General features: G+C 45.6%; 1 protein-coding gene across 8 annotated transcripts in view; it reads left to right on the top strand.

Moving 5' to 3' along the window:
* The window catches only part of CHRDL1 (chordin like 1), a 118635-nt gene that overhangs the window by 58169 nt on the left and 40189 nt on the right, over nucleotides 1-20277 (top strand). For 5 of the 8 annotated variants that reach the window (XM_058712285.1, XM_058712283.1, XM_058712288.1 and 2 more), the window contains 2 exons: nucleotides 17503-17648; nucleotides 19294-19387. In XM_058712285.1, coding sequence (XP_058568268.1) covers nucleotides 17503-17648; nucleotides 19294-19387 — 240 coding nt within the window. The remainder of the gene's footprint in view (nucleotides 1-17502; nucleotides 17649-19293; nucleotides 19388-20277) is intronic. The other 3 variants (XM_058712284.1, XM_058712289.1, XM_058712287.1) reach the window with 1 other exon arrangement.

Raw genomic sequence — 20277 nt, 5'->3', positions numbered from 1 at the left:
AGCTACTTCTTGGTTCATGTTTTTTCTAGTTTAGCTTTTTGTTTTGTTTTGTTTTAATGTTTATTTACTTATTTTGAGACAGAGAGAGTGCAAGTGCATGTGCATGAGCCGAGTAGGGGCAGAGAGAGAGAGAGAGAGAGAGAGAGAGAGAGAGAGAATCCCAAGCAGTCTCCATGTTCAGCGCTCTGTGAGGAGCCCAATGCAGGGCTCAATCCCACGATTGAAAGCTCATGACTGAGCCAAAATGAAGAGTCAGATGCTCACCCGACTGAGCCACCCAGGCGCCCCTGTTTTGTTTTTAAGTGGACTTCATTACCAGCACAGTGCCCAGTGTGGAGCTTGAACGCATACACCTGAGGTCAAGACCTCAGATCAAAAGTCGGACGCTTAACCCACTGAGCCACCCAGGCGCCCCTCTGTTTTAAACTATGTCATGGTGTATGCCTTCTCTCGTAGAAAGGAAAAGGCGAAGGTATTTTTTTCTTGTTTTATTTAATGCTGAGTTGGAACGTTAATATTTGCAAAAAAGGCTTTTGGGGTGTATCAGTGGCTTCTGAGCAGTTGCTTTTTCATGGTGTAGTTTTGGAGATGAACCTTGGGTTGAAGAAGAAGAGCCCAACTCTCTAAGCCAAAAAGGAGTACATCACTCCTTCAAGGGCAGCCAGAGCTATTGTGTTCAACCCATAGCTGTTGGTCAGAACGGAGAAAGCCCTTTCAACAAAGTTCCCTTTCTCCCTAGTTTTGTATCGAGTATTTACGTGTCAGGTCATTTGTTTTTATTATTTCCTCTGGTCCAGGGTTTCTCACCTGCTTTGGGGCCAGGTAGTTTTTTGTTGTCACCGTCCTGTGTACTGAAGGATGGTAGAGGCATCCCTCACCCCTACCTGCTAGATGCCAGTAGCACCTTCCCCTACTTGTGACAACAGAAAATGTCTCCAGACGTTGTCCAGTGTCCTCTGGGGGTAGCATTGCCTGCAGCTGAGAATTATTGCTGTAGTCTTAAAGTATTTGGAATGTGCACAGATAGCCTCACTTCCCCGGGATCCTGGTCTTGCGTTAAAGGCATTTTGCCATTTCTCATAGAGACAGCAGTTTGAGACAAAGGTTGTGAGTGGCAGGGAGTGCAGTTCTAGAATTGCTTGCCTACTGCTCCCAGGGGGCAGAGGTTGAGGCAGTGTGGAACAAACGTCACATGTATATGTCCAGAACTAGGAATAACAAAGCATTCTCTGCCTGGGTAGCTCAAATTGGACGGTTAAGCGTCCAATATTGGCTCAGGTCATGATCTTGTGGTTTGTGGGTTCAAGCCCCGTGTTGGGCTCTGTGCTGACAGCTCAGAGCCTGGAGCCTGCTTCAGATTTGGTGTCTTCCTCTCTCTGCCCCTCCCCATTTGTGCTCTGTCTGTGTCTCTCAAAAATCAATAAACATTAAAAAAAAAAAAAAAGCTTTCTCCAGGTGCCCAGGTGGCTCAGTCAGTTGAGCATCTGACTCTTGATTTCGGCTCAGATCATGATCCCAGGGTGATGGGATCGAGTCCCTCATTGCACAGCGTGGAGTCTGCTTGGGATTCATTCTCTCTCTCTCTGTCTCTGTCTCTGTCCCTCTGCCACTCTCCCACACTCTCTCTCTCTCTAAAAGTTAAGAAAAGAAAAAAATTAAAAAAGCCTTCTCAGTCCCTTTGAGAAACTGACTCCTTTTCTAAGGTGTTATTGAAGGTTTGGAAAACCTTCAGTGAGCTTTAGAACCGTAAGCCTTAAAGCCATGCCTCTCAGAACTGTACTAAATGCATGTGAATCCTTGGGAATCCTCTTGGGGCACAGACACTGCTGGCTGATTCGGTAGGTCAAGGTGGGGGGTCTGAGATCCTGCATTTCTGACCACTTCCCAGGGAGCACTGATGCTGCCGGTCCCCATACCACGCTTTGAATAGAGAGCAGGTGGTTTCCGGGACGCTTTGCCGGCTCCTGATGCCATTTTCAGGTTCTGTAGAGGGAATCGTTCCATTCTGAGATCATTTCACTGGCCCAGTAATGACGAAGGTAATCTGTAGTTTGTGACCATCCCCTCTTGCCGCCACTGTCAAGAAAGCACAGCCCAAGGTTAGAGCGTCCCCCACCCGCTCCCGCACACTGTCCCTAATAACCATGTGAGGTTATCATGAGGGGAGGTAGTCACGTGTTTCCTTTTGGTCCTTGTAAATTTTTTTTAGATGTTCTTTGTGCCAGCGAAAGAGCGAGCGCGCAAGTGAGGCAGGGGGTTCTTCCCAGAGAGAAGAACTTCGGAAGAGCAGTTTGAGTGTCGCAGAGGATTTTGTGTGGGTGGCTGTGTAGCTACACTACATTCCTCCGCTTCCGGGGCCAGACACCATGGTTCTGGCTCCAGTCTAACCACTTTCTTTTTTTTTCTTTAAAAAAATTTTTTTTAATGTTTATTCATTTCCTGAGAGAGAGACACAGAGAGCAAGCAGGGGCAGAGAGAGAGAGAGGGAGACACAGAATCCGAAGCAGGCTCCAGGTCCCGAGCTGTCAGCACAGAGCCCAACGTGGGCCTCGAACTCATGAACAGTGAGATCATGGCCTGAGCTGAAGTGGGATGCTTAACCAACTGAGCCACCCAGGCGCCCCCAGTCTAACAGCCTTCTGACCTCAGTTTCCTCATCTGTAAGGGAGATAACAGCAAGACCTACCTCATGGGGTGGCATCTGGGAGAACAGGGCTGATGGACACGCACATATGGTGCCGAACGCAGAGCCTGCTCAGTGTAGGCACGAGTCAGTAAATAGCAGCTGCTAATGATATTGATGCTATCACTGTAATTATCAGAACTATGGCTCTCAGATTCGTTTCTGTCTCCGAAATGTCTGCATATGCCACACTCCCATCAGTGACATCTGTCATTATACTCAAAGGTTCCCAGTTTGGGGTGGGCCAAGGTGTGAACCTTGAAACTGCTCCCATCAGAAACCCTGGTCGTCATGAGAATTAAGGCACCCTCTTCTTTTGATAATGATGGGCCCAAAGCAATGATTGAACCTCACATTTGCAGCTCCAGTCCTGCTAAATCCAAAGATGGCAGCAAACCTTATCTCCTTGCCTAATCTCCAACCCCTACAGTCACGGTTGCTTGTGATCACATCACTCGGAAATGAGGGGGGGGGCCACCCTGTGACTGTTGTTCACGCCTTCATTTCCTGAGGACTACTCGCCATCCCAGGGCGATCTGTGGTGTAGTTTTTTTGCATCCAGATTCCCTAATTACTTGCTTTTCAGTCTCTGTATTGTATACTCTTACGTGTGCTACCCTGTGCCCAGCAGGGACTTCGGCTTCCATACTTGAAGGTTCTTCTTGGAGGGAAACGCCATACTTCCTCTTTTCCTCTGGTAGTTCCATGACAAGGCAGACAAGCCGCCTCATTTAGTCTCCAGGAAGAAGTGGACTGACTTTTCCTAACCGCACTCTGACTGCTCCAAGCAGCCTGGAACCTTCTCCGTTTGCCACCGCCTTCCCTCTGCCTCTGCCAATGGCCTCTGGGGACCACTCTCTGAAGCCTGCCACTAACACTTTTCCAAACACAACAAAATGCATGTTGGGGGATACGTTTTCTCAATTAATCCTCAAGTACTGAATGCCTCTTTTCTTCCGTTAGGTTCTTTCTCCAGCCTCCCGACAGGTCCTGCCTCCAACCCCGTGGTTTCCTCCAGTTGTCCTAGGCCAGTCTTTCAGAAATACTCACCTCACCAAATAACTTTACTGCCGAAATCACTTCACTGGCTTCTCCTCCTCTACAGGAAAAATCCAAACTTCCTGGGCTTGACTTCTTTCACTGCCCACCTCGCCCCATGCCTGATGTCACTGGGTTGTTGTTGCAAGTGCCAAACTGTATGGTTCAAGTTAATAACACTATCCAGTATTTCATAGGGGGCGTTTTCTCTTGTTTTACAGGGCTCGCTAATGAAAGAAAAAAGAAAAGAGAGGAGAGGAGAGGAGAGGAGAGGAGAGGAGAGGAGAGGAGAGGAAAAAGATGCAAGAGGTGCTGTATAGCTACCCAGGAGAAATACGTTAGGTCTTAGAGGAAGGCTGAGTGACTGAGGGTTGGGGAGCAGGGTCCTGAATTCAGTAGTTTCCAGCTGTCCACGAGATGGCAAATGTCTAGATCCTCAAAATACCGAGTTATGAGTCTTCCTCGGGTGGTCATAGTTATCGCATAGATGAAAACAAAAGTGCAGCAGTTCAGGAAAATCAGTCTGAGAAGATGTGAGGTCGTAGTGAAAAACAGGTTTCTTTCTTTACTGCGGGACTTCTGATATCCTTTAACACACCGAGAGGGATATTGTGAGCATAGAATATGGATCTTTTCCCAACTTTATTTGAAGCACGGAATTTTTGTTTGCACAGAGCATCTTGCCGAGTAGTAGTGCTCTGCAGAGCAGACTTGGGAAATGCTGGGGTAGGCAGTACAAAGGAATGCTTGACTGCACTCCCCACTGTCTCAGCCAGATGCCTCACATTGTTTCTGTAAATGCTGCTTGAGGGTAGTGACTAATTTGTCCATTTCAAAGGGTCATTGACCTTCAAAAAAAAAAAAAAGTCTAGCTCCCAAAGGATTAGAACTAACCAAGTAATAGTAGAACTCATTCTTAATTTATTTAGGGAGAAGAGGAAGGCAGTGAGTGACACATGTTACTACACAACCTGCCATTAACAATCCGCTGTCATGCAGAATAGTTGATTTAACATTCCCATTTCAACTACAAGTCCATTTATCCCACCATTGGGTAATTAAACCAATTTTAAAACCTATTGGATAGTAGCATAGGAATAAGACAAGAAAATGCTCTTTATGTTCGGCTACATAACCCGAGTTCCAGTGAGGACTTGGGATTTGGAAGTTGGCCCCTGAAAACAGAAGGATTTGGTTTTCTTCTTTCCCAGTCGTTGGACTAGATTTTAGTGGGCTTCCCTAGCCCTCAAGTTTTGTGGCTCTCAGTAAAATTAGGTTTGAGTCGCTGCTTTGGCACTAAGTGATGGTGTCCGTTCCACTCTCATTACCTAAGCCTTCTAGGGTTTCCCATGTAGATCTCCAACAGGAAGCTGGAAATGGCTTCCTCTCTGGACAGATGCAAACGAGGCCCGAATGAGATTGGAATGGTCCATGAGCTGAATAATGGAGCTGATGATAAAGCTGCTCAGTAAAGTGGAGGAAGACATTTTGACAGGACAGGACATGGAGAGGTTCCCTGCAAAGACTGGATTATGGGAAGCTGTCACCGGTAACTGCTCTTAGCCTCCAGAAAGCAGAAACCGAGCATGCGTGACCCTAGAGCCTGAGAACTGGACTGAACTGCCAGCAGGGTTCCATGCCGCTGAAGTGAATCCCACAGGCTCCTGGCTTTGTGTTCAACTAGCCGAGGCATCTCTTTTCGGTCGTGGAACACTTTGAGAGAACCCATGGACCCCCTTCTCACTAATGCTTCTTGCTCTATGAGAACAGCCTTGCTCTATGTGAACGGAATTAATAATAGACTCGCAGCATTTGAGCATGTGTTGCTATTGCAACGTCGATCATTTAGCAAATAGTATGCTTGTTATCTGATGCTAGACTGTAGGGTACAGACAAGCGGGCCATTAGAGCAGCCACAAGAAATCAGAGCATGCTGGGTGGATGGTGAGGGTTGGCTACAAGATGAGCAAGCAAAGGTTGGTCTCTGATGGTGGTTGGGTCTAGGGTGAGCCAGGGCAGAGTTGCCAAGGAGCACAGTGCGGGGAGGGGGATAACGACTGGTTGGTCTGAAGTACAGCATTCTTAATTTTTTTTTTAATGTTTGCGGGGTGGGCAGAGAGAAAGAGGGAGACACAGAATCCGAAGCAGGCTCCAGGCTCCGAGCTGTCAGCACAGAGCCCCACGAGGGGCTCGAACCCACGAACCGCGAGATCATGACCTGAGCCGAAGTCGGACGCTTAACTGACTGAGCCGCCCAGGTGCCCCTGAAGTAAAGCGTTCTTTAGCCAAGGGGATGCATCTTTGAGATGTGCTTCGTTACCCTGGCTGGACCATGCCATGAGACTGCTCCATACCTATAGCCTCAACCCTTGGGTGCTCGCCCACAGGCAGGAGACTGACACTGCAGGGCCAGGATTGCCGCCTGAAAGGCAGCAAATCACAAACTGAGAGGCCTTTTCTGAGTCGGCAGAACCATCATGAGATGGAGTAAGTTCTGGACACTGGACCACTGGAGCCGACTCAGTGACAGATTTCCGTGCCTTCAGGTGCTTATGTACCTGGGAAAACTGGAGACAGTCATCATCAATGGGTTGTGTTGGCTCTAGCTTCTTTCCTCCCCGAGCCTTTTCAAAACATATGGAATCTTGTTCGCTCCCCTTATATCACCGTGAAGTAGAAGCCGATGAAATGATTGTCCCCAACAAATACACATACTCACAAATGCGGAGAGTTCATCAGGAGCCGTAGGCCCAGAGATGCAGACCAGCACCACTTGCTTCCTAGAGACACGGGTCTTCCCTCCGGCATAAACCCTCTCCTCTAGCCGTCATTCCCGGCATCTGTCTGACAAGAGGGCACATCCCGGCAGGGTCAGCTACTGACTGCCACCAGTTGAAACATTAAGGGAAGCGGGATGAAAAACAGCCCACAGATGGGTTCTGGGTGAGGAGGGAAGAAGCAGGATTACACCGGGGTGTGAGCTTTCAGAAAGCGCTTTCTTCCAGTCGCCTGTCCAGCTGGACCGGCAGATGACTGTTTCCTCTCACTCAGCACCTTCTTGCTCAGGACAGTGTTGTGTCTCTGTCTCTTGAGCTGCAGAGTGATCTCCTGAGTCTGCCGCAAGAATTTCCTGCCCTGGGACCCCACTGGGGGGTTGGGCTGGGGGTGCGAGTAGCGAGGCCACTAGTCTTGGTGTGGGCCCAAACATGGTCTTCTTGAAGATTCCAAGCGGGAAAATCCAGCCCCGCATCAGCCCCTTCCTTTGGCTCAGCTGCCTGGCAGGCCTATCCCGCCTCCCAAGGTGGGTGCCCTGCGGCATGGCCACGGAGCACCAGACCAAATTACGACTTCCCATTGACCTCCCCATCCCAGCCCCCAGACCCCTTTGTGGGTTCTGCTTTCCTGTTTCATTTACCTTTCCCTTCTTTGTCTGCCTCCCTGTCACCTTACACAGCACCTTCATTTTGCTTAAGCCTGTCCCACTCGGGTACCCAGCCCCTGTGTCCGCGTTGTAAGGGCGTTTAGTGATTTCGTTGTAACAGCTTTATTGAGATACAATTCACTGTGAATTCAGGGCAGTTACAACATACCACCACCGTCACCACTGTCCACTTCCAGAATATCGTCATCACCCCAAAACGAAGGCTCATACCCCCTGGCAGTCAATCCCCCATTCTTCCCTCTCCACAGCTCCTGACACCCACTGATGTCCTTTCTGCCTCTGTGGATTTGCTTATTCTGGACATTTCATCCAAATGGAATCCTATGTCCTGTGACCTTTTGTGTCTGGCTTTATTGCTTAGTCGAATGTTTTCAAGGGTCATCTAGTCGAACTGAATAACATTGCACTGTATGGATATACCGCTTATTGTTCATCCATTTATCCACTGATGGACACTTGGGTTGTTTTCACCTTTGGGCTTCTGGCTCCTCGGAATGATGCAGCCGTGAGCATCCGCATACCGTATCTGTTTGAGTCCCTGCTTTGACTCCTCTTGGATACACGCCCAGCAGTGGAATTACTGGTTCATGTGGTAACTCTATATTTAACTTTCAGAAACTGCCAAACTCCTTGCCAAAGCAGCTATACCATTTTACATTTTTACACCCCCACCAGCAGTGGAAGGGGGCTCCGGTTTCTCCACATCCTTGCCAACACTTGGTGTTCTTGTCTTTTTTATTACAGCCTCCCGGGTGGGTGCGAAGTGACAGCATGCTGTGGATTTTTGTCCCCTGCCCCAAGGCCTTGCTCTTCATAGCGGGACTTTTCCAGTGTTCGGTACTCATTACTACAAACTCATTGAACCTCTGAAAACAGCAAAGCCCTTTTCTAGCTAATGCTTAAACCTGGGGCCATGTCAGGCACTCTGGCAGAGCAAAGAGGAAGTGAGCTGAGGGACAGAGTGGACTGGCCACCTTTGGAAGTATCGATGTGGCAGGAACAGTCTGCTCTACCACTCCGCCGAGAGCAGAGGCATAAAAGGATTCCTAGTGAATGTGATGGCTCAGAGGTGACTTTCTAGTCACCACTCAGAATCCGGCTATCTATCTATCTATCTATCTATCTATCTATCTATCTATCATCTATCTATCTATCATCTATCTATCTATCTATCTATCTATCTATCTATCTATCTGTGTATCTATCTATTAGAGAGACAGCGAGTGGGGAGAGGGGTAGAGAGAGGGAGAATTCCAGGCTGGTTCCTCACGGTCAGTGCAGAGCCCGATTCTGGGCTTGAACTCACTAAACCGCGAGATCATGACCTGAGCAGAAAGCAAGAGTTGGACACTTCACCGACTGAACCACCCAGGAGCCCCAGAAGCTGGCAATTATTGAGAAGTTCTACAGGGCAGTGGAAAACAGTTGTCTTAGCGTGGGCTGCTAGAACAAAAATGCCATGTTTGCTAGAACAAACATTTGTTTCTCACAGTTGTGATGGCTGAGAAGTCCAAGATCAGTGCGCCAACAGATCTGGTGTCTGGAGAGACCCCACTTCTTGGCTTATAGACCCACCTTCAGGCTGCTTCCTCACATGCTGAGAACAAAGATCATCTCCTTCCTGTGTCTTCTGATAAAGGCACTAATCCCATTCCTGAGGGCTTTGCCATCTTGACCTAATCACATCCCAAAGGCCCCCACCTCCTTTTTTTCTTTTTCAAGTTTTTATTTAAATTCCAGTTAACATACAGTGTGATACTAGTTTCAGGTGTATAATTTAGTGATTCAGCACTTCCGTACAAAACCCGGTGCTCATCACAAGTGCACTCCTTAATCCCCATCACCTATTTAACCCATCCCCTTACCGACCTCCCATCTGGTAACCATCAGATTGTTCTCTGTCATTAAGACTCTGTTTCTTGGTTTGTCTCTCTCACTCCTTTTTTCCCAATGCTCATTTTTTTTCTTCAGTTCCACATATGAGTCAGATCACATGGTCTTTTTCTTTCCCTGACTGACTTATTTTGCTTAGCATAATACTCTCTACCTCTATCCACATTATTGCAAAGGGCATGATTTCATTCTTTCTCATTGCCAAGTAGTCTTCCATTGTATATATAAACCACATCTTCTTTATCCATTCGTCAGTTGATGGACATTTAGGCTTTTTCCATAGTTTGGCTATTGCCGATAGTGCTGTTGATCATGCTGCAGTAAACATCAGACTGCACATATCCCTTTGAATTAGTATTTTTGTGTCTTTTGGGTAAATACCTAGTAGTATAATTGCTGGATCACAGAGTAGTTCTATTTTTTAACTTTTTGAGGAACCTCCATACTGTTCTCCAGAGCGGCTGCACCAGTTTGCATTCCCACCAACAGTGCAAGAGGGTTCCTCTTTCGCCACATCTTCACCAAGACCTGTTGTTTCCTGCGTTGCTAATTTTAGCCATTCTGACTGGTGTCATGTGATCTCTCATTGTAGTTTTGATTTGTATTTCCCCGATGATGAGTGATGTTGAGAGTCTTTTCACATGTCTGTTGGCCGTCTGGACGTCTTCCTTGGAAAAGTGTCTGTTCATGTCTTTTGCAAAGGTCCCACCTCCTAATACCATTACGTTGGGAGATTAGGTTTTTAATGAATGAATTTGGGGGGCAAGGAGGACACAAACATTCAGTCTAACTCAGGCACTGTAAAGATTAGGCAGCCCCACATCTCTTGCCTTACCAACCTACTTTCTACCTTCCAGAAATCCTGTCATTTATAGCTGATAGTAATATTACAGTAACAACACTTATTAAGCATTAATATGCACCCAGTATTATGCCAAGCTCATTATGCATCTTATCTTGTTGGTTCCTCACAACAACCTATGAAGTAGGTACTGTTACGAGCTCCATTTTGTAGATGGTGGAACGGAGGCTCAGTAATACGAAGTGACTTGCTCAGCTAATAGGTGGTAACTAATTAATAGTGAGCCTGGAATTTGAACCCAAATGGAAAACCCTGAAGTCAGGCCTCTCCTCCCAATAGGACATATTGTGGAGGCTGTGTTTTCAGTAATCTCCACCACATAAGCCCAACATTCTGCAAAGCCAATAGCTTCAAACATCAAAGGGCCATGGTAACAATTTAATTATCTAGAAAAATAACCTGTTTTCAAACATTTCCTTCCATTGACACCTTAGCATAAATTAATGAGGTAAGTCCTATGCCTCCCTATATAAGGACCTCAATGTGGTGGGCCAGAGAAGAGCTAAGTCTTTATGGAAGAGGAGCGTTTGGAGAAGATCTGGAAGTCTTAGGTCTCTGTCCCAGGAAAGCCGGTGCATTTAAGTCATCTCTTGGAGAGGCCCAGGGAAAGAAGAAGTGGGAGCGGTTGGAGCATGGAAAGGAAGAGATCTGAATGGTAGGCATCGCTGCTGTGGCCGCTAGACCCACTTGAAGCAGTACCTTCACTTTTACTGAGCATCCCAAAGAAACAAGACACAGCACCCCGCTGTCCCTCTCTCACTACAGCAGCACTCCTTGGTGGAGCATAAGTGGTCTCCCATGAGCATCCTTAGCTGTCTGCTTTCTTTCCATCTGGGCCAAGGCCTAAGAGCCAGCCCAAATTTACACGCTCTAAAACAGTGTGTTTTAGAAAGCACCGCAATAGCTCACACTTGCCCCAGACATGCCGGATAGTGTCAGTGGCAAAGAACCATCTTATTGTGGTCGGATTGGGAACACAGAGTCCTGACTAGGGTCTGTCCCAATAGTGGGAGGACAGCTGCGCTTCTGTGACCAGTTTTGTAGGATTGTCTTTCTCTGGTTGGAAGACACCCAGAATAGTCACCTAGTCTAGCCTCTGGCCTTCAAGTAGAATTTCTTTCCAACAGAAACTCTTGAAACTTAATTTTGGAATGAGAAATACAGCTTTCTAGTGTCTGACTGAAATCGTTAGTGATGCAGGTGGTATTCTTTCCCACTTGGCATAGTTTGCCAATTTGTGATAGATAATCTGACCTCTCTTCTAGCCTTCACCTTTATGATTTATTTAAATATGTTCTCATTTAACATCTTTTTGTGCCAGCCCCTCTGAGGACAGCAGGATTCTTCTTGAAGTCAGGGACATGCCCTATTTACCTACCGTACACATAAACACAAAGCAAACGTCGTTTAATTAAATGTCCAGTTATCCATGGAAAGAAGGGAATCCCTCTATGTTCTTTGGGTTTTTTCAGGATGTGTGTGTGTGTGTGTGTGTGTGTGTGTGTGAGTGTGTGTGTGTGATCATAATTAAAGGGAAGGTAACCTCTTCCTTCAAGGCTTGTACCTTCATCTCTCAATTCCCCCTCCACCACCACCTCCGGCACAGTCTGCATATGTGCTGGGAGCCGACCAGTCGGATGACAGAGAACGAGACTGGACACATTAGCACCAGGCTGAGCCATCAAGAGTAAAATAGGAACCTGAGTAATGGCAGCAATGGGAAAAGAAGGGAGAGGCTTGGAGACCAGGAGATTGGCAACTGGGAGCTCTGGAGGGGTTTGCATCTCTCATAAACACTGGGACCTGATTTGTCTCCTGACGTACAAGCGACCTTTCTGAAGAGCCAAGAAGTGGCCCACTAAGAAAATAGAAATTTGAGGGTAGGGAGAGTGGAGAAGTCAGCAGCTGGCATGAGGACTTTGGGTTCCCGAGGGTGGGAAGAAGGCTAGTGCCAGGAGGGGAGAGAATGGTGTACCAAAGGAAGTGGGATAGGACCACAGACTTCTTGGTTAAAATGTGTCAGTTTCTCTGAAGAGAAACAAAACAAAACCAAACAAACTTGTGGCAAGGCTATTCATACTAAGATGTTCCTGCCAATGTGTAACCTCTCGCAGAAGTATTGGGATTATAAAATCTGATTGCCCAAAGACAACCATTTACCCCAAAGTAATGGACTTCTAATGATGGCATTTGAGGTAGCAGTGAGAGAAAAGGAAGGAAGAGATATTTAGGATAGGGGAGTGTTTTTTGAGCCCCCCGGAAGTCATAGTTCTGCTATTTATAAGACCATCCTTAATGGGATGGGGGGGGTGCGTGGAAGAAGTAGTTTCTATTCCTGGCATAACTATAGTCAGATGGCATCATGCTGGTCTGCTTACCCCACGATGTCCTTGCCCCGCCTCTCCTCAGAGTAGCACTCCCATGAGGGGCTTTGAGGCCAGCTATGCTTTGGACGCATTTTCTGCCACTTTTCAGCCAGGAACACCAAATGTGTTCCAAGGATAGTTGGTTAGAAGCCCGGCCACCTTGGAAAATCGAGGAAGGCAGAGGGTAGAATACCAGGTGGCCTTCCTTGCTTCTGTGGTTCCTTGCATGCTGTGTTGGCCTTCTAAAATCCAAGGCAAGGGTCGCCTAGGTGGCTCAGTTGGTTGAGCATTCAACTTTGGCTCAGGTCATGATCTCACGGTTCATGAGTTTGAACCCCGCATCGGGCTCTGTGCTGACAGCTCGGAGCCTGGAGCCTGCTTTGGATTCTGTGTCTCCCTCTCTCTCTGTCTGTCTCTCAGTCAAAAATAAATACACATTAAAAAACAATTTTAAAGATGTAAGGGGAAATTTAACTCCCACGTCCCATTCTTTTTTTTTTTTTTTTAATGAAACAACTACCCATTTTTATTAGATAAAACTTCAGGTTCCAAATCACTTCCAAATCACTTCTCCAAACTTAATTAATTAATTAATTTCTGAGAATGCATTCTTTCCTTTGCATTATAAATGAAGAATGTAAGGGCCTTGCTGTTCCACTTTACTGTGCAGCTAGCATTTGAGTCCATGCCTGTTTAATTAATTAATTAAGTAATTATTATTATTATTAGTTCTTATAGTTTTAATCCACTAAGTTTTGGGGGCGGCTTTTTAAATATATGTTTTTAAATTTTAATTCCAGTATAGTTAACATACAGTGTTAGGTTAGTTTCAGGTGTATAATACAGTGACTCAACACTTCCGTATGTCCCATTCTTAGAAAAATTGAGACCCCTTGGGGTGCCTGGGTGGCTCAGTCAGTTGAGCGTCTGACTCTTGATTTTGGCTCAGGCCATGGTCTCATGATCATGAGATCGATCCCCACATCGGGCTCCACGCTGATAGTGGAGCCTGCCTGGGATTCTCTCTCTCTTTCTCTGCCCCTTCTCCACTCGTTCTCTTTCTCTTTTGCTCTCTCTGTCTCTGTTTCTCCCTCTCTTTCTCTCAAAATAAGTAAATAAACCCTAAAAAAAAAAAAAAAAAAGAAAGAAAAATTGAGACCCAGAGGGGTAAAGTGGCTTGTGTAAGGTTGTGGAGTGTGGATACCTAAGCTGGGATTTTTGACTCAGTGGTCTTTGTCTCCCAGTTTGAAAAACATGCTTTTCTTTAGTAAAAATTGTATACATTTAAGGTGTACAACATGCTTATTTGTTATACATAAACAGATTGAATTGATTACTGTGGTCCAGCTAATTAACATCATCTCCTCACGTAGTTCGCGTTTGTTTTGTGGTGAGAACACCTGAAATCTTCTCTCTTAGCCGATTTCCGGGACCCAACACAATATTATTAATTATAGTCATCACGCTGTACATTAGCTCTCCAGCTGTATTCATCTTACATAACTGCAGCTTTATACCCTTTGACCAACATCTCCCCTTCTCCCTGAACCGCAGACCCCGGGAACCACCATTCTACCTTCTGCTTCTATTATTTGACATTTTTTAGATTTCACCAAAAGGGAAATCATGCCTTTTTTTTTTTTTACCTCTGTATCTGACTTATGTCACCTAGCATACTGTCCTCCAGATCTATCCAGTATTGTTGCAAATGGCAAGAACTCTTTTTTAAGGTTGAATAATACTCTGTTGTGTATATATACCATGGTTTCTTTTTCCATTCCTCGGTTGACCGACACTTAGGCTGTTTCCATATCTTGGCTATTGTGAATAACACTGCAATAAACACGAGAGCACAGATATCTCTTGCATGTACTGATTTAATTTCTTTCCTGCCAGCCAGTTTTAATACCCACTCTGTGTAAAGAAAAACATAAACTTCGAGACAGGAAAACTGTATGTCTGAGTTGGGCTTCCTATTAGATAGCTCTGTGGCATGGGCCAAATCTTTTGGGGTACCAGTAGCCTCACTTTCATAATGCCCCCACCACCACTCCATTAGGGATATTAAAAGAATGAAATAAGAATAAATGGAAAGCTATTAAGATAAATTTATTGTGTAAACCTAACATTAACTTCATTAACTTGCTCATAGTTGGTTTCTTTTTCTTTGATTCTGTTTCGTCTTTCTCTCTTTTGCTTTCTCCCCATCTCCTGTTGAGTAGATTAATAGACTCCATGCCAGGCCGCTATGCAGACTATTGCAAGAAAGACTCTCAAGGTCATGCTTCCCCTGGAAAACCTCACCCTGCACTTGCTCCCCCCCCCCCCCCGTTGATCCCTTGGTAGAAGGCCCAATTCAAAGATCAATCCACATTCTTCTGAGGCAAAATAATTCCAACCCACTTTTTTTTCTTTTGGTATTCCAAAGATCTGTCAACTCCTGTAAGAGTCACGGTAGATATTATTTTGTAGGTCATCCCAGTTTTCCTTCGCCACAAAGTACAGATATTTGGTGTAATTAGAGCCCAGGGGGGTGAGTGGGCCCTGCTCCTATCCTTTCTCCAGTGAGTTTCATTCCTGTTTACCAGCTAAATCTGTCTGGTTGTGTCCTGTTGTGGGCAGGGGCCAGGACTTAGGGTCTGCTGGTAAGAAATAAACATTTTCTAGGAGCTGAGGCTTCTTTTTAAGGAACTTCTTTTGCATCTTGTAAGGGGTCATTAATAAGCAGTTCACACCCAAGGAGTAAGTTACTCACAAATTGAAGCTAGATCAGTTTATATAGCAAAGTATAGAATTGAGTTAGTTATAGAAATCATTGAAGCCAAAGTAAGTGTGATATCAGTTTTCTAGGTATTCTAGGCCAAAACATTGTAAAGGAACAACATAACCTTCATGTTCCATTGATTTTGGTTTTTAAATCGAATGGCCCCTTCCTTGTTCCAGGGTTGATGTGATTGATAGCCTCCTTGATAGTGGCAAGGACGGATGATTCTAGAATCAGACATCAGTTCAGATTTTGGTGCTGCCACTCACAAGTTGTGTGACCTGGGCAAGTCATTTAATTTCTTAAACCTTAGTTTCCCCATCAGCAAAATAAGTAAAAGCCAAGAAGAAAATGCATGGAAAAGCACTCACTGTTGTGCCTGGCATATTAATTAGGGCTCAATAAATGTTAGCTGTATTATTATTATCATTATTATTATTATTATTACCATTCACCTTTATTATTTTCACCAACATCCTGAGGACAATTTTATTCTGTTTTGTTTTATTTTGTTTCAAGTTTTTATTTAAATTCTAGTTAGTTAACATATAGGAAAATATTGGGTTCAGGAGTAGAATTTAGTGATTCATCTATTCTGTTTTTTTTTTTTTTTAAAACAGTCGTACTGAGGTATAATTGACCCATAAGATGGACTCATTTTCATTATACCTTTTTTTTCTATTTTTAAAAGTTTTATTTACTTATTTTGAGAGAGAGAGAGAGCATGAGCAGGGGAGGGGCAGAGAGAGAGAGAGAGAGAGAGAGAGAGAGAGACAATCCCAAGCAGGCTCTGGACTGTCAGCACAGAGCCCGACATGGGGCTCAAACTCAGGAACCGTGAGATCATGACCTGAGCCGAAAATCAAGAATTGGACGCCCAACCAGCTGAGCCACCCAGGCGCACCTTCAGTATACCTTTGACTGATGGGAAGGAAAGGACGCTTTCACTGTCTGAGCCTTCCCTTAACAAAACACACAACTCCTCTGACTTCTCTTCTTCCACTATTCTACAGAGGGCACTTTCCCAGCTCTTTTTATATCTATTGTTAATTTGTACATCAATGATTAGCTTCATCTGGGTTGTTTGGTGTGTGTGTGGGGGGGGGCGGGTGTGTGCGTGCATGCACACACACACCATGCATCCTAAGGAAGCCCAGTAAAAAGACTTTTTGAGGCCATTTAGAGTCCACTCACCAAGTGCATTGGTGCATTCAGTTTTTGCTACATGGGAACCCTGCACTAGACCCCACAAAAGAAAGAGACACGTAAGGCAGCGTCCAAGTCCTTAAAAAGCAAAACATGCATATGTGTACATAAGCTGATAGAAAGAAGATGGAATTTGGGGCCATCACTCACTACATTCGTGACTTCAGAAAAGTCCACCTCAGAGGTTTGTTACCCTCAAATGAAAAATGAAGTTCAAGATCTACCTTCCTTGATTGATAGGATTGTTATGAGGCTCCGGTGTAATAATCTGTGTGAAATCACTTTGTAAATTGTTGGCTAGATGACTATAATTCAGGAATATGAGATACAGTAATATTCAAGTCCCAGACTGTGTGCTTCAGAAATCACATGTTTTGAGAGGTCCAGATCGTGGGCTGGAGCTATTGGAGAATGCTTTGCAGAAGAAAAGGGACTTTTCCTGAGACTTCAAAATCGAACAGGACTTCAGCAGGTGGAAAAGAGTGGGAGGAGGGGGGAGATCTTGGTGGTGGAATTAAAAATAAGCAGAGACTTCGTGTGGTAACTATACTTCAATAAAAAAAAACAAGCAAGGACCCCAGGGGCCAGAACAAACATACAAGCACATACCAAGTGATATAAAACATGGGAGGGGGTAAGGTTACCAGGGTAGTTATAATAGATGGTTCGTCTTCTGAAAGGACTCCCTCCTTCCAGCCAAGTTAACACGTTATTCATCTGGTCTGTTAGTTCCCTCAAGGCAGGAGCCTTGTCCTTCTCTGATTTCTCTCTAGTACCCATTCTAGTGCCTGGCACATCATAGGTGCTCAATAAATGCTCACCAAATAAAAGAACAGATGGGTGATCATATCAGTTGCTGTTCTTGTCTGGTCGCTTTAATATTATCTAAGGTCATCGGCCACTGAATTAGAAACTATCTGTAAAATTCTTTTAGTGTTTATTTTTGAGAGAGAGAGAGAGACACAGAGCATGAGCAGGGGAGGGGCAGAGAGAGAGGGAGACACAGAATCCGAAGCAGGCTGCAGGCTCTGAGCTGTCAGCACAGAGCCCGACACAGGGCTTGAACCCACCAGCCATGAAATCACGACCTGAGCCGAAGTTGGACGCTTAACCGACTGAGCCACCCAGGCACCCCGGGGCTATCTTTTAACTCCCTCTATATGGTACAGCCCTGTCTGCTGTTGGGATTTATGACATTCTTTGCAATGATGCTAATACTCGGTGTGGTTTTTCTCCACCCTGTCCCAGAAGACTCCTTACCCCCAGCGAACAATAAGGTGACCAGCAAGTCATGTGAGTACAACGGGACCACTTACCAACATGGTGAGCTGTTCATGGCTGAAGGGCTCTTTCAGAACCGGCAACCCAATCAATGCACCCAGTGCAGCTGTTCGGTAAGACCCAGCATTTTAATGTCCCTGCTGGCCCCTACCCCAACACCAGAGCTTTCTCTGTGCTTACACCTTTACTTTGAGCCTACACCGTGAGGTGTTTGAATGGAAGATGAATTGCATTTGAATCCTAAGCCTCCCTGTTGATCTACTCCCTGATCTGCATCAACCCTGAACAACCCTGACCTATGTTAAAGTCAGACCCAGTTATATGCTGGTCTTGAAGCTTTAGGACTGTTTAAATAGACAAAGATCAGCTGACGGTCTTCATTTGTCCTCCTTTTCTTAATAGTCACACCAGCAAAGCCTTCATTAGAAGGACTCAACGATTTTTTTATGTTTATTTACTTTTGAGAGAGAGAGAGAGAGAGAGAGAGAAGGAGCGCGTGTGCGCATATGTGCGAGCGAGTGGGGAAGGGCCAGAGAAAGAAAAGAGAGGGAGACACAGATTCCAAAACAGTCTCCAGGCTCTGAGCTGTCAGCACAGAGCCCTATGTGGGGCTCGAACTCATGAACCGTGAGATCATGACCTGAGCCGAAGTTGGATGCCACCGACTAAGCCACCCTGGTGCCCCAATTCACAAGAAAAGGGGGGTATCTCTTGGATCCCATCTCTGATGTATTCTCCTAACCAGTTTGTCCCTGGTGCTGTGCATTGAGAACTCTCTCAGCAAAACATGATTATTCCTGTGACATTACTTGTCAGAACTGTATATACCCTAGGAGTAAAGTAAATCGATTATATCTTCACGTAATTGTGCAATCCAAAGAATGTAATAGGTAGAACCAGAAAATGGAATAAAATGGCCGTTTAACCTGAAGTGAGAGGAAATCAAGTTAGATGTAGAAACTTTTTATTGCCAGTAACGGCCTTAAACACTGGATTGCCAAGGGACGTTTGAGAATCTCTTCCCCTAGGGACTTGTAGTAAAAATATGGTATCTCAGTAGTTTGGGAGAATTTGGTTGTGGCCTTGCCTTCCTAATGACTTTTTAGGGAGCCTTCTTGCCCCAGAATTATTGCTTCTAAGAATTAAGAACAAGGTGTAAGGAAGGATGCTTGGAACCTAGAACTTTAGGGAGGTGGAATCTACGTAAAGACAGACCTAACAGCAAGTAAGTTTGGTTCTCTCGCTTGCCTTGTGCTGAGTTGAGCTGTCCATTCCGATCAGCCCGTGTAGTTTTGCATTCCGCCCCCCGCCCCCGAGACAACTTGTCTCCCTGGCTTGGAGATTTATAAAGAAGGGGGGCTGTCATGCAAATCTGCATTCCCTGAAGTCCCAGTGTCCAGCTGGGACACGATGGGGACCAAGGGATACAATGCAAAGAGAAGAGAAGGGCAAGACCACATTTAGGGCTTTGGTGGGGCTACGGCAGCTCTCTCACTGACTACCCTGTACCACCTCAGGGGATCCCCAGCGAGGATTACCAACTCTTCCGTGACTTAGTCTCTGGCCTGGAGAAATAGTAAGCAGGAAAAAAAAAAATAAGGCATAATCAAATCTCGGAAGTACCTAGAACTAACTATGCGAGGGCACTGGGAAGGAGTAGCCCATTTTGAGTCCCTACTCATCCCAGGTCCCAAGCTAAGAAGCCTTTACACTTATTCCCAGATCCTTCTGACCTTAAGTTCTGTTTTTCCTTGGCAGGAGGGAAACGTGTATTGTGGTCTCAAGACTTGCCCCAAGTTAACCTGTGCGTTCCCAGTCTCTGTTCCGGATTCCTGCTGCCAGGTGTGCAGAGGTAGGTACCCCGTATCCCAAGAGGTAGGGATGCTGCTGGACTTGGAAGAGAGGAAAATAGCTTCCCAGTGTCCTAGGACGGGAAATTTTCTATGGTAGCCTTAGTTTAGAGCCAGGGGTTGGGGTCGGGGCAGTTGATTCACAAAAGGGAGAAAAACAACACTGATCTTTTAAAAAAATTTTTAATGTTTATTAATCTTTGGAGAGAGAGACAGAGTGCGAGCGTGGGAGGGGCAGAGAGAGAGGGAGACACAGAATCCGAAGCAGGCTCCAGGCTCCGAGCAGTCAGCACAGAGCCCGACGTGGGGCTCAAACTCGCAAACTGTGAGATCATGTCCTAAGCCGAAGTTGAATGCTTAACCGACTGAACCACCCGGGGGCCCCCCAAAAACACTGATTTTAAGGGCAACCACCTGAAAGAAACCATGCGGGAGTGTGGCAGGAAAGAAAGAGTGAGAATCATCTACTGAGAAAGTGTCTCTGTCTCTTCTCCCTTAATCTCTTCTAGCTTTTACTGTGTTGTAAAACACAGGCCATTTCCATGCACAGCCTTGAAAGGAAGATTGGGCCTTGCAAAGCATTGATATGACCACTTTGAAGACTTTGCAGGGCAAATGTAGATATATTCTTTAAAACCCCACCGTCCAATGGTGACAAACTCAGTAAAAGCACAGTGGAAGGCATCGTCTTCTCAAATTATAGCCCAAATGGCATCAGTGTCTTCTCAACCCAATTTTTTTCTTATTTGGTTTCCATTCCTTTGATAATAGTGCCATTTTTCACTCTGGGTTCCTAAGGTCAAGCATAATCGCCTTTAATTTCTCCTTTATTCCCTCTTCTGAGATTACTATATCAGCAGTCTTTGATCTGTCTCTTTTCTGGCTCTCTCTA

The sequence above is a fragment of the Neofelis nebulosa genome, chromosome X, assembly GCF_028018385.1.
Source record: "Neofelis nebulosa isolate mNeoNeb1 chromosome X, mNeoNeb1.pri, whole genome shotgun sequence".
In the NCBI taxonomy this organism is placed as follows: Eukaryota; Metazoa; Chordata; class Mammalia; order Carnivora; family Felidae; genus Neofelis; species Neofelis nebulosa.
Note: the sequence above shows the minus strand (reverse complement) of the source record. Positions and strands in the feature narration are given on the sequence as shown.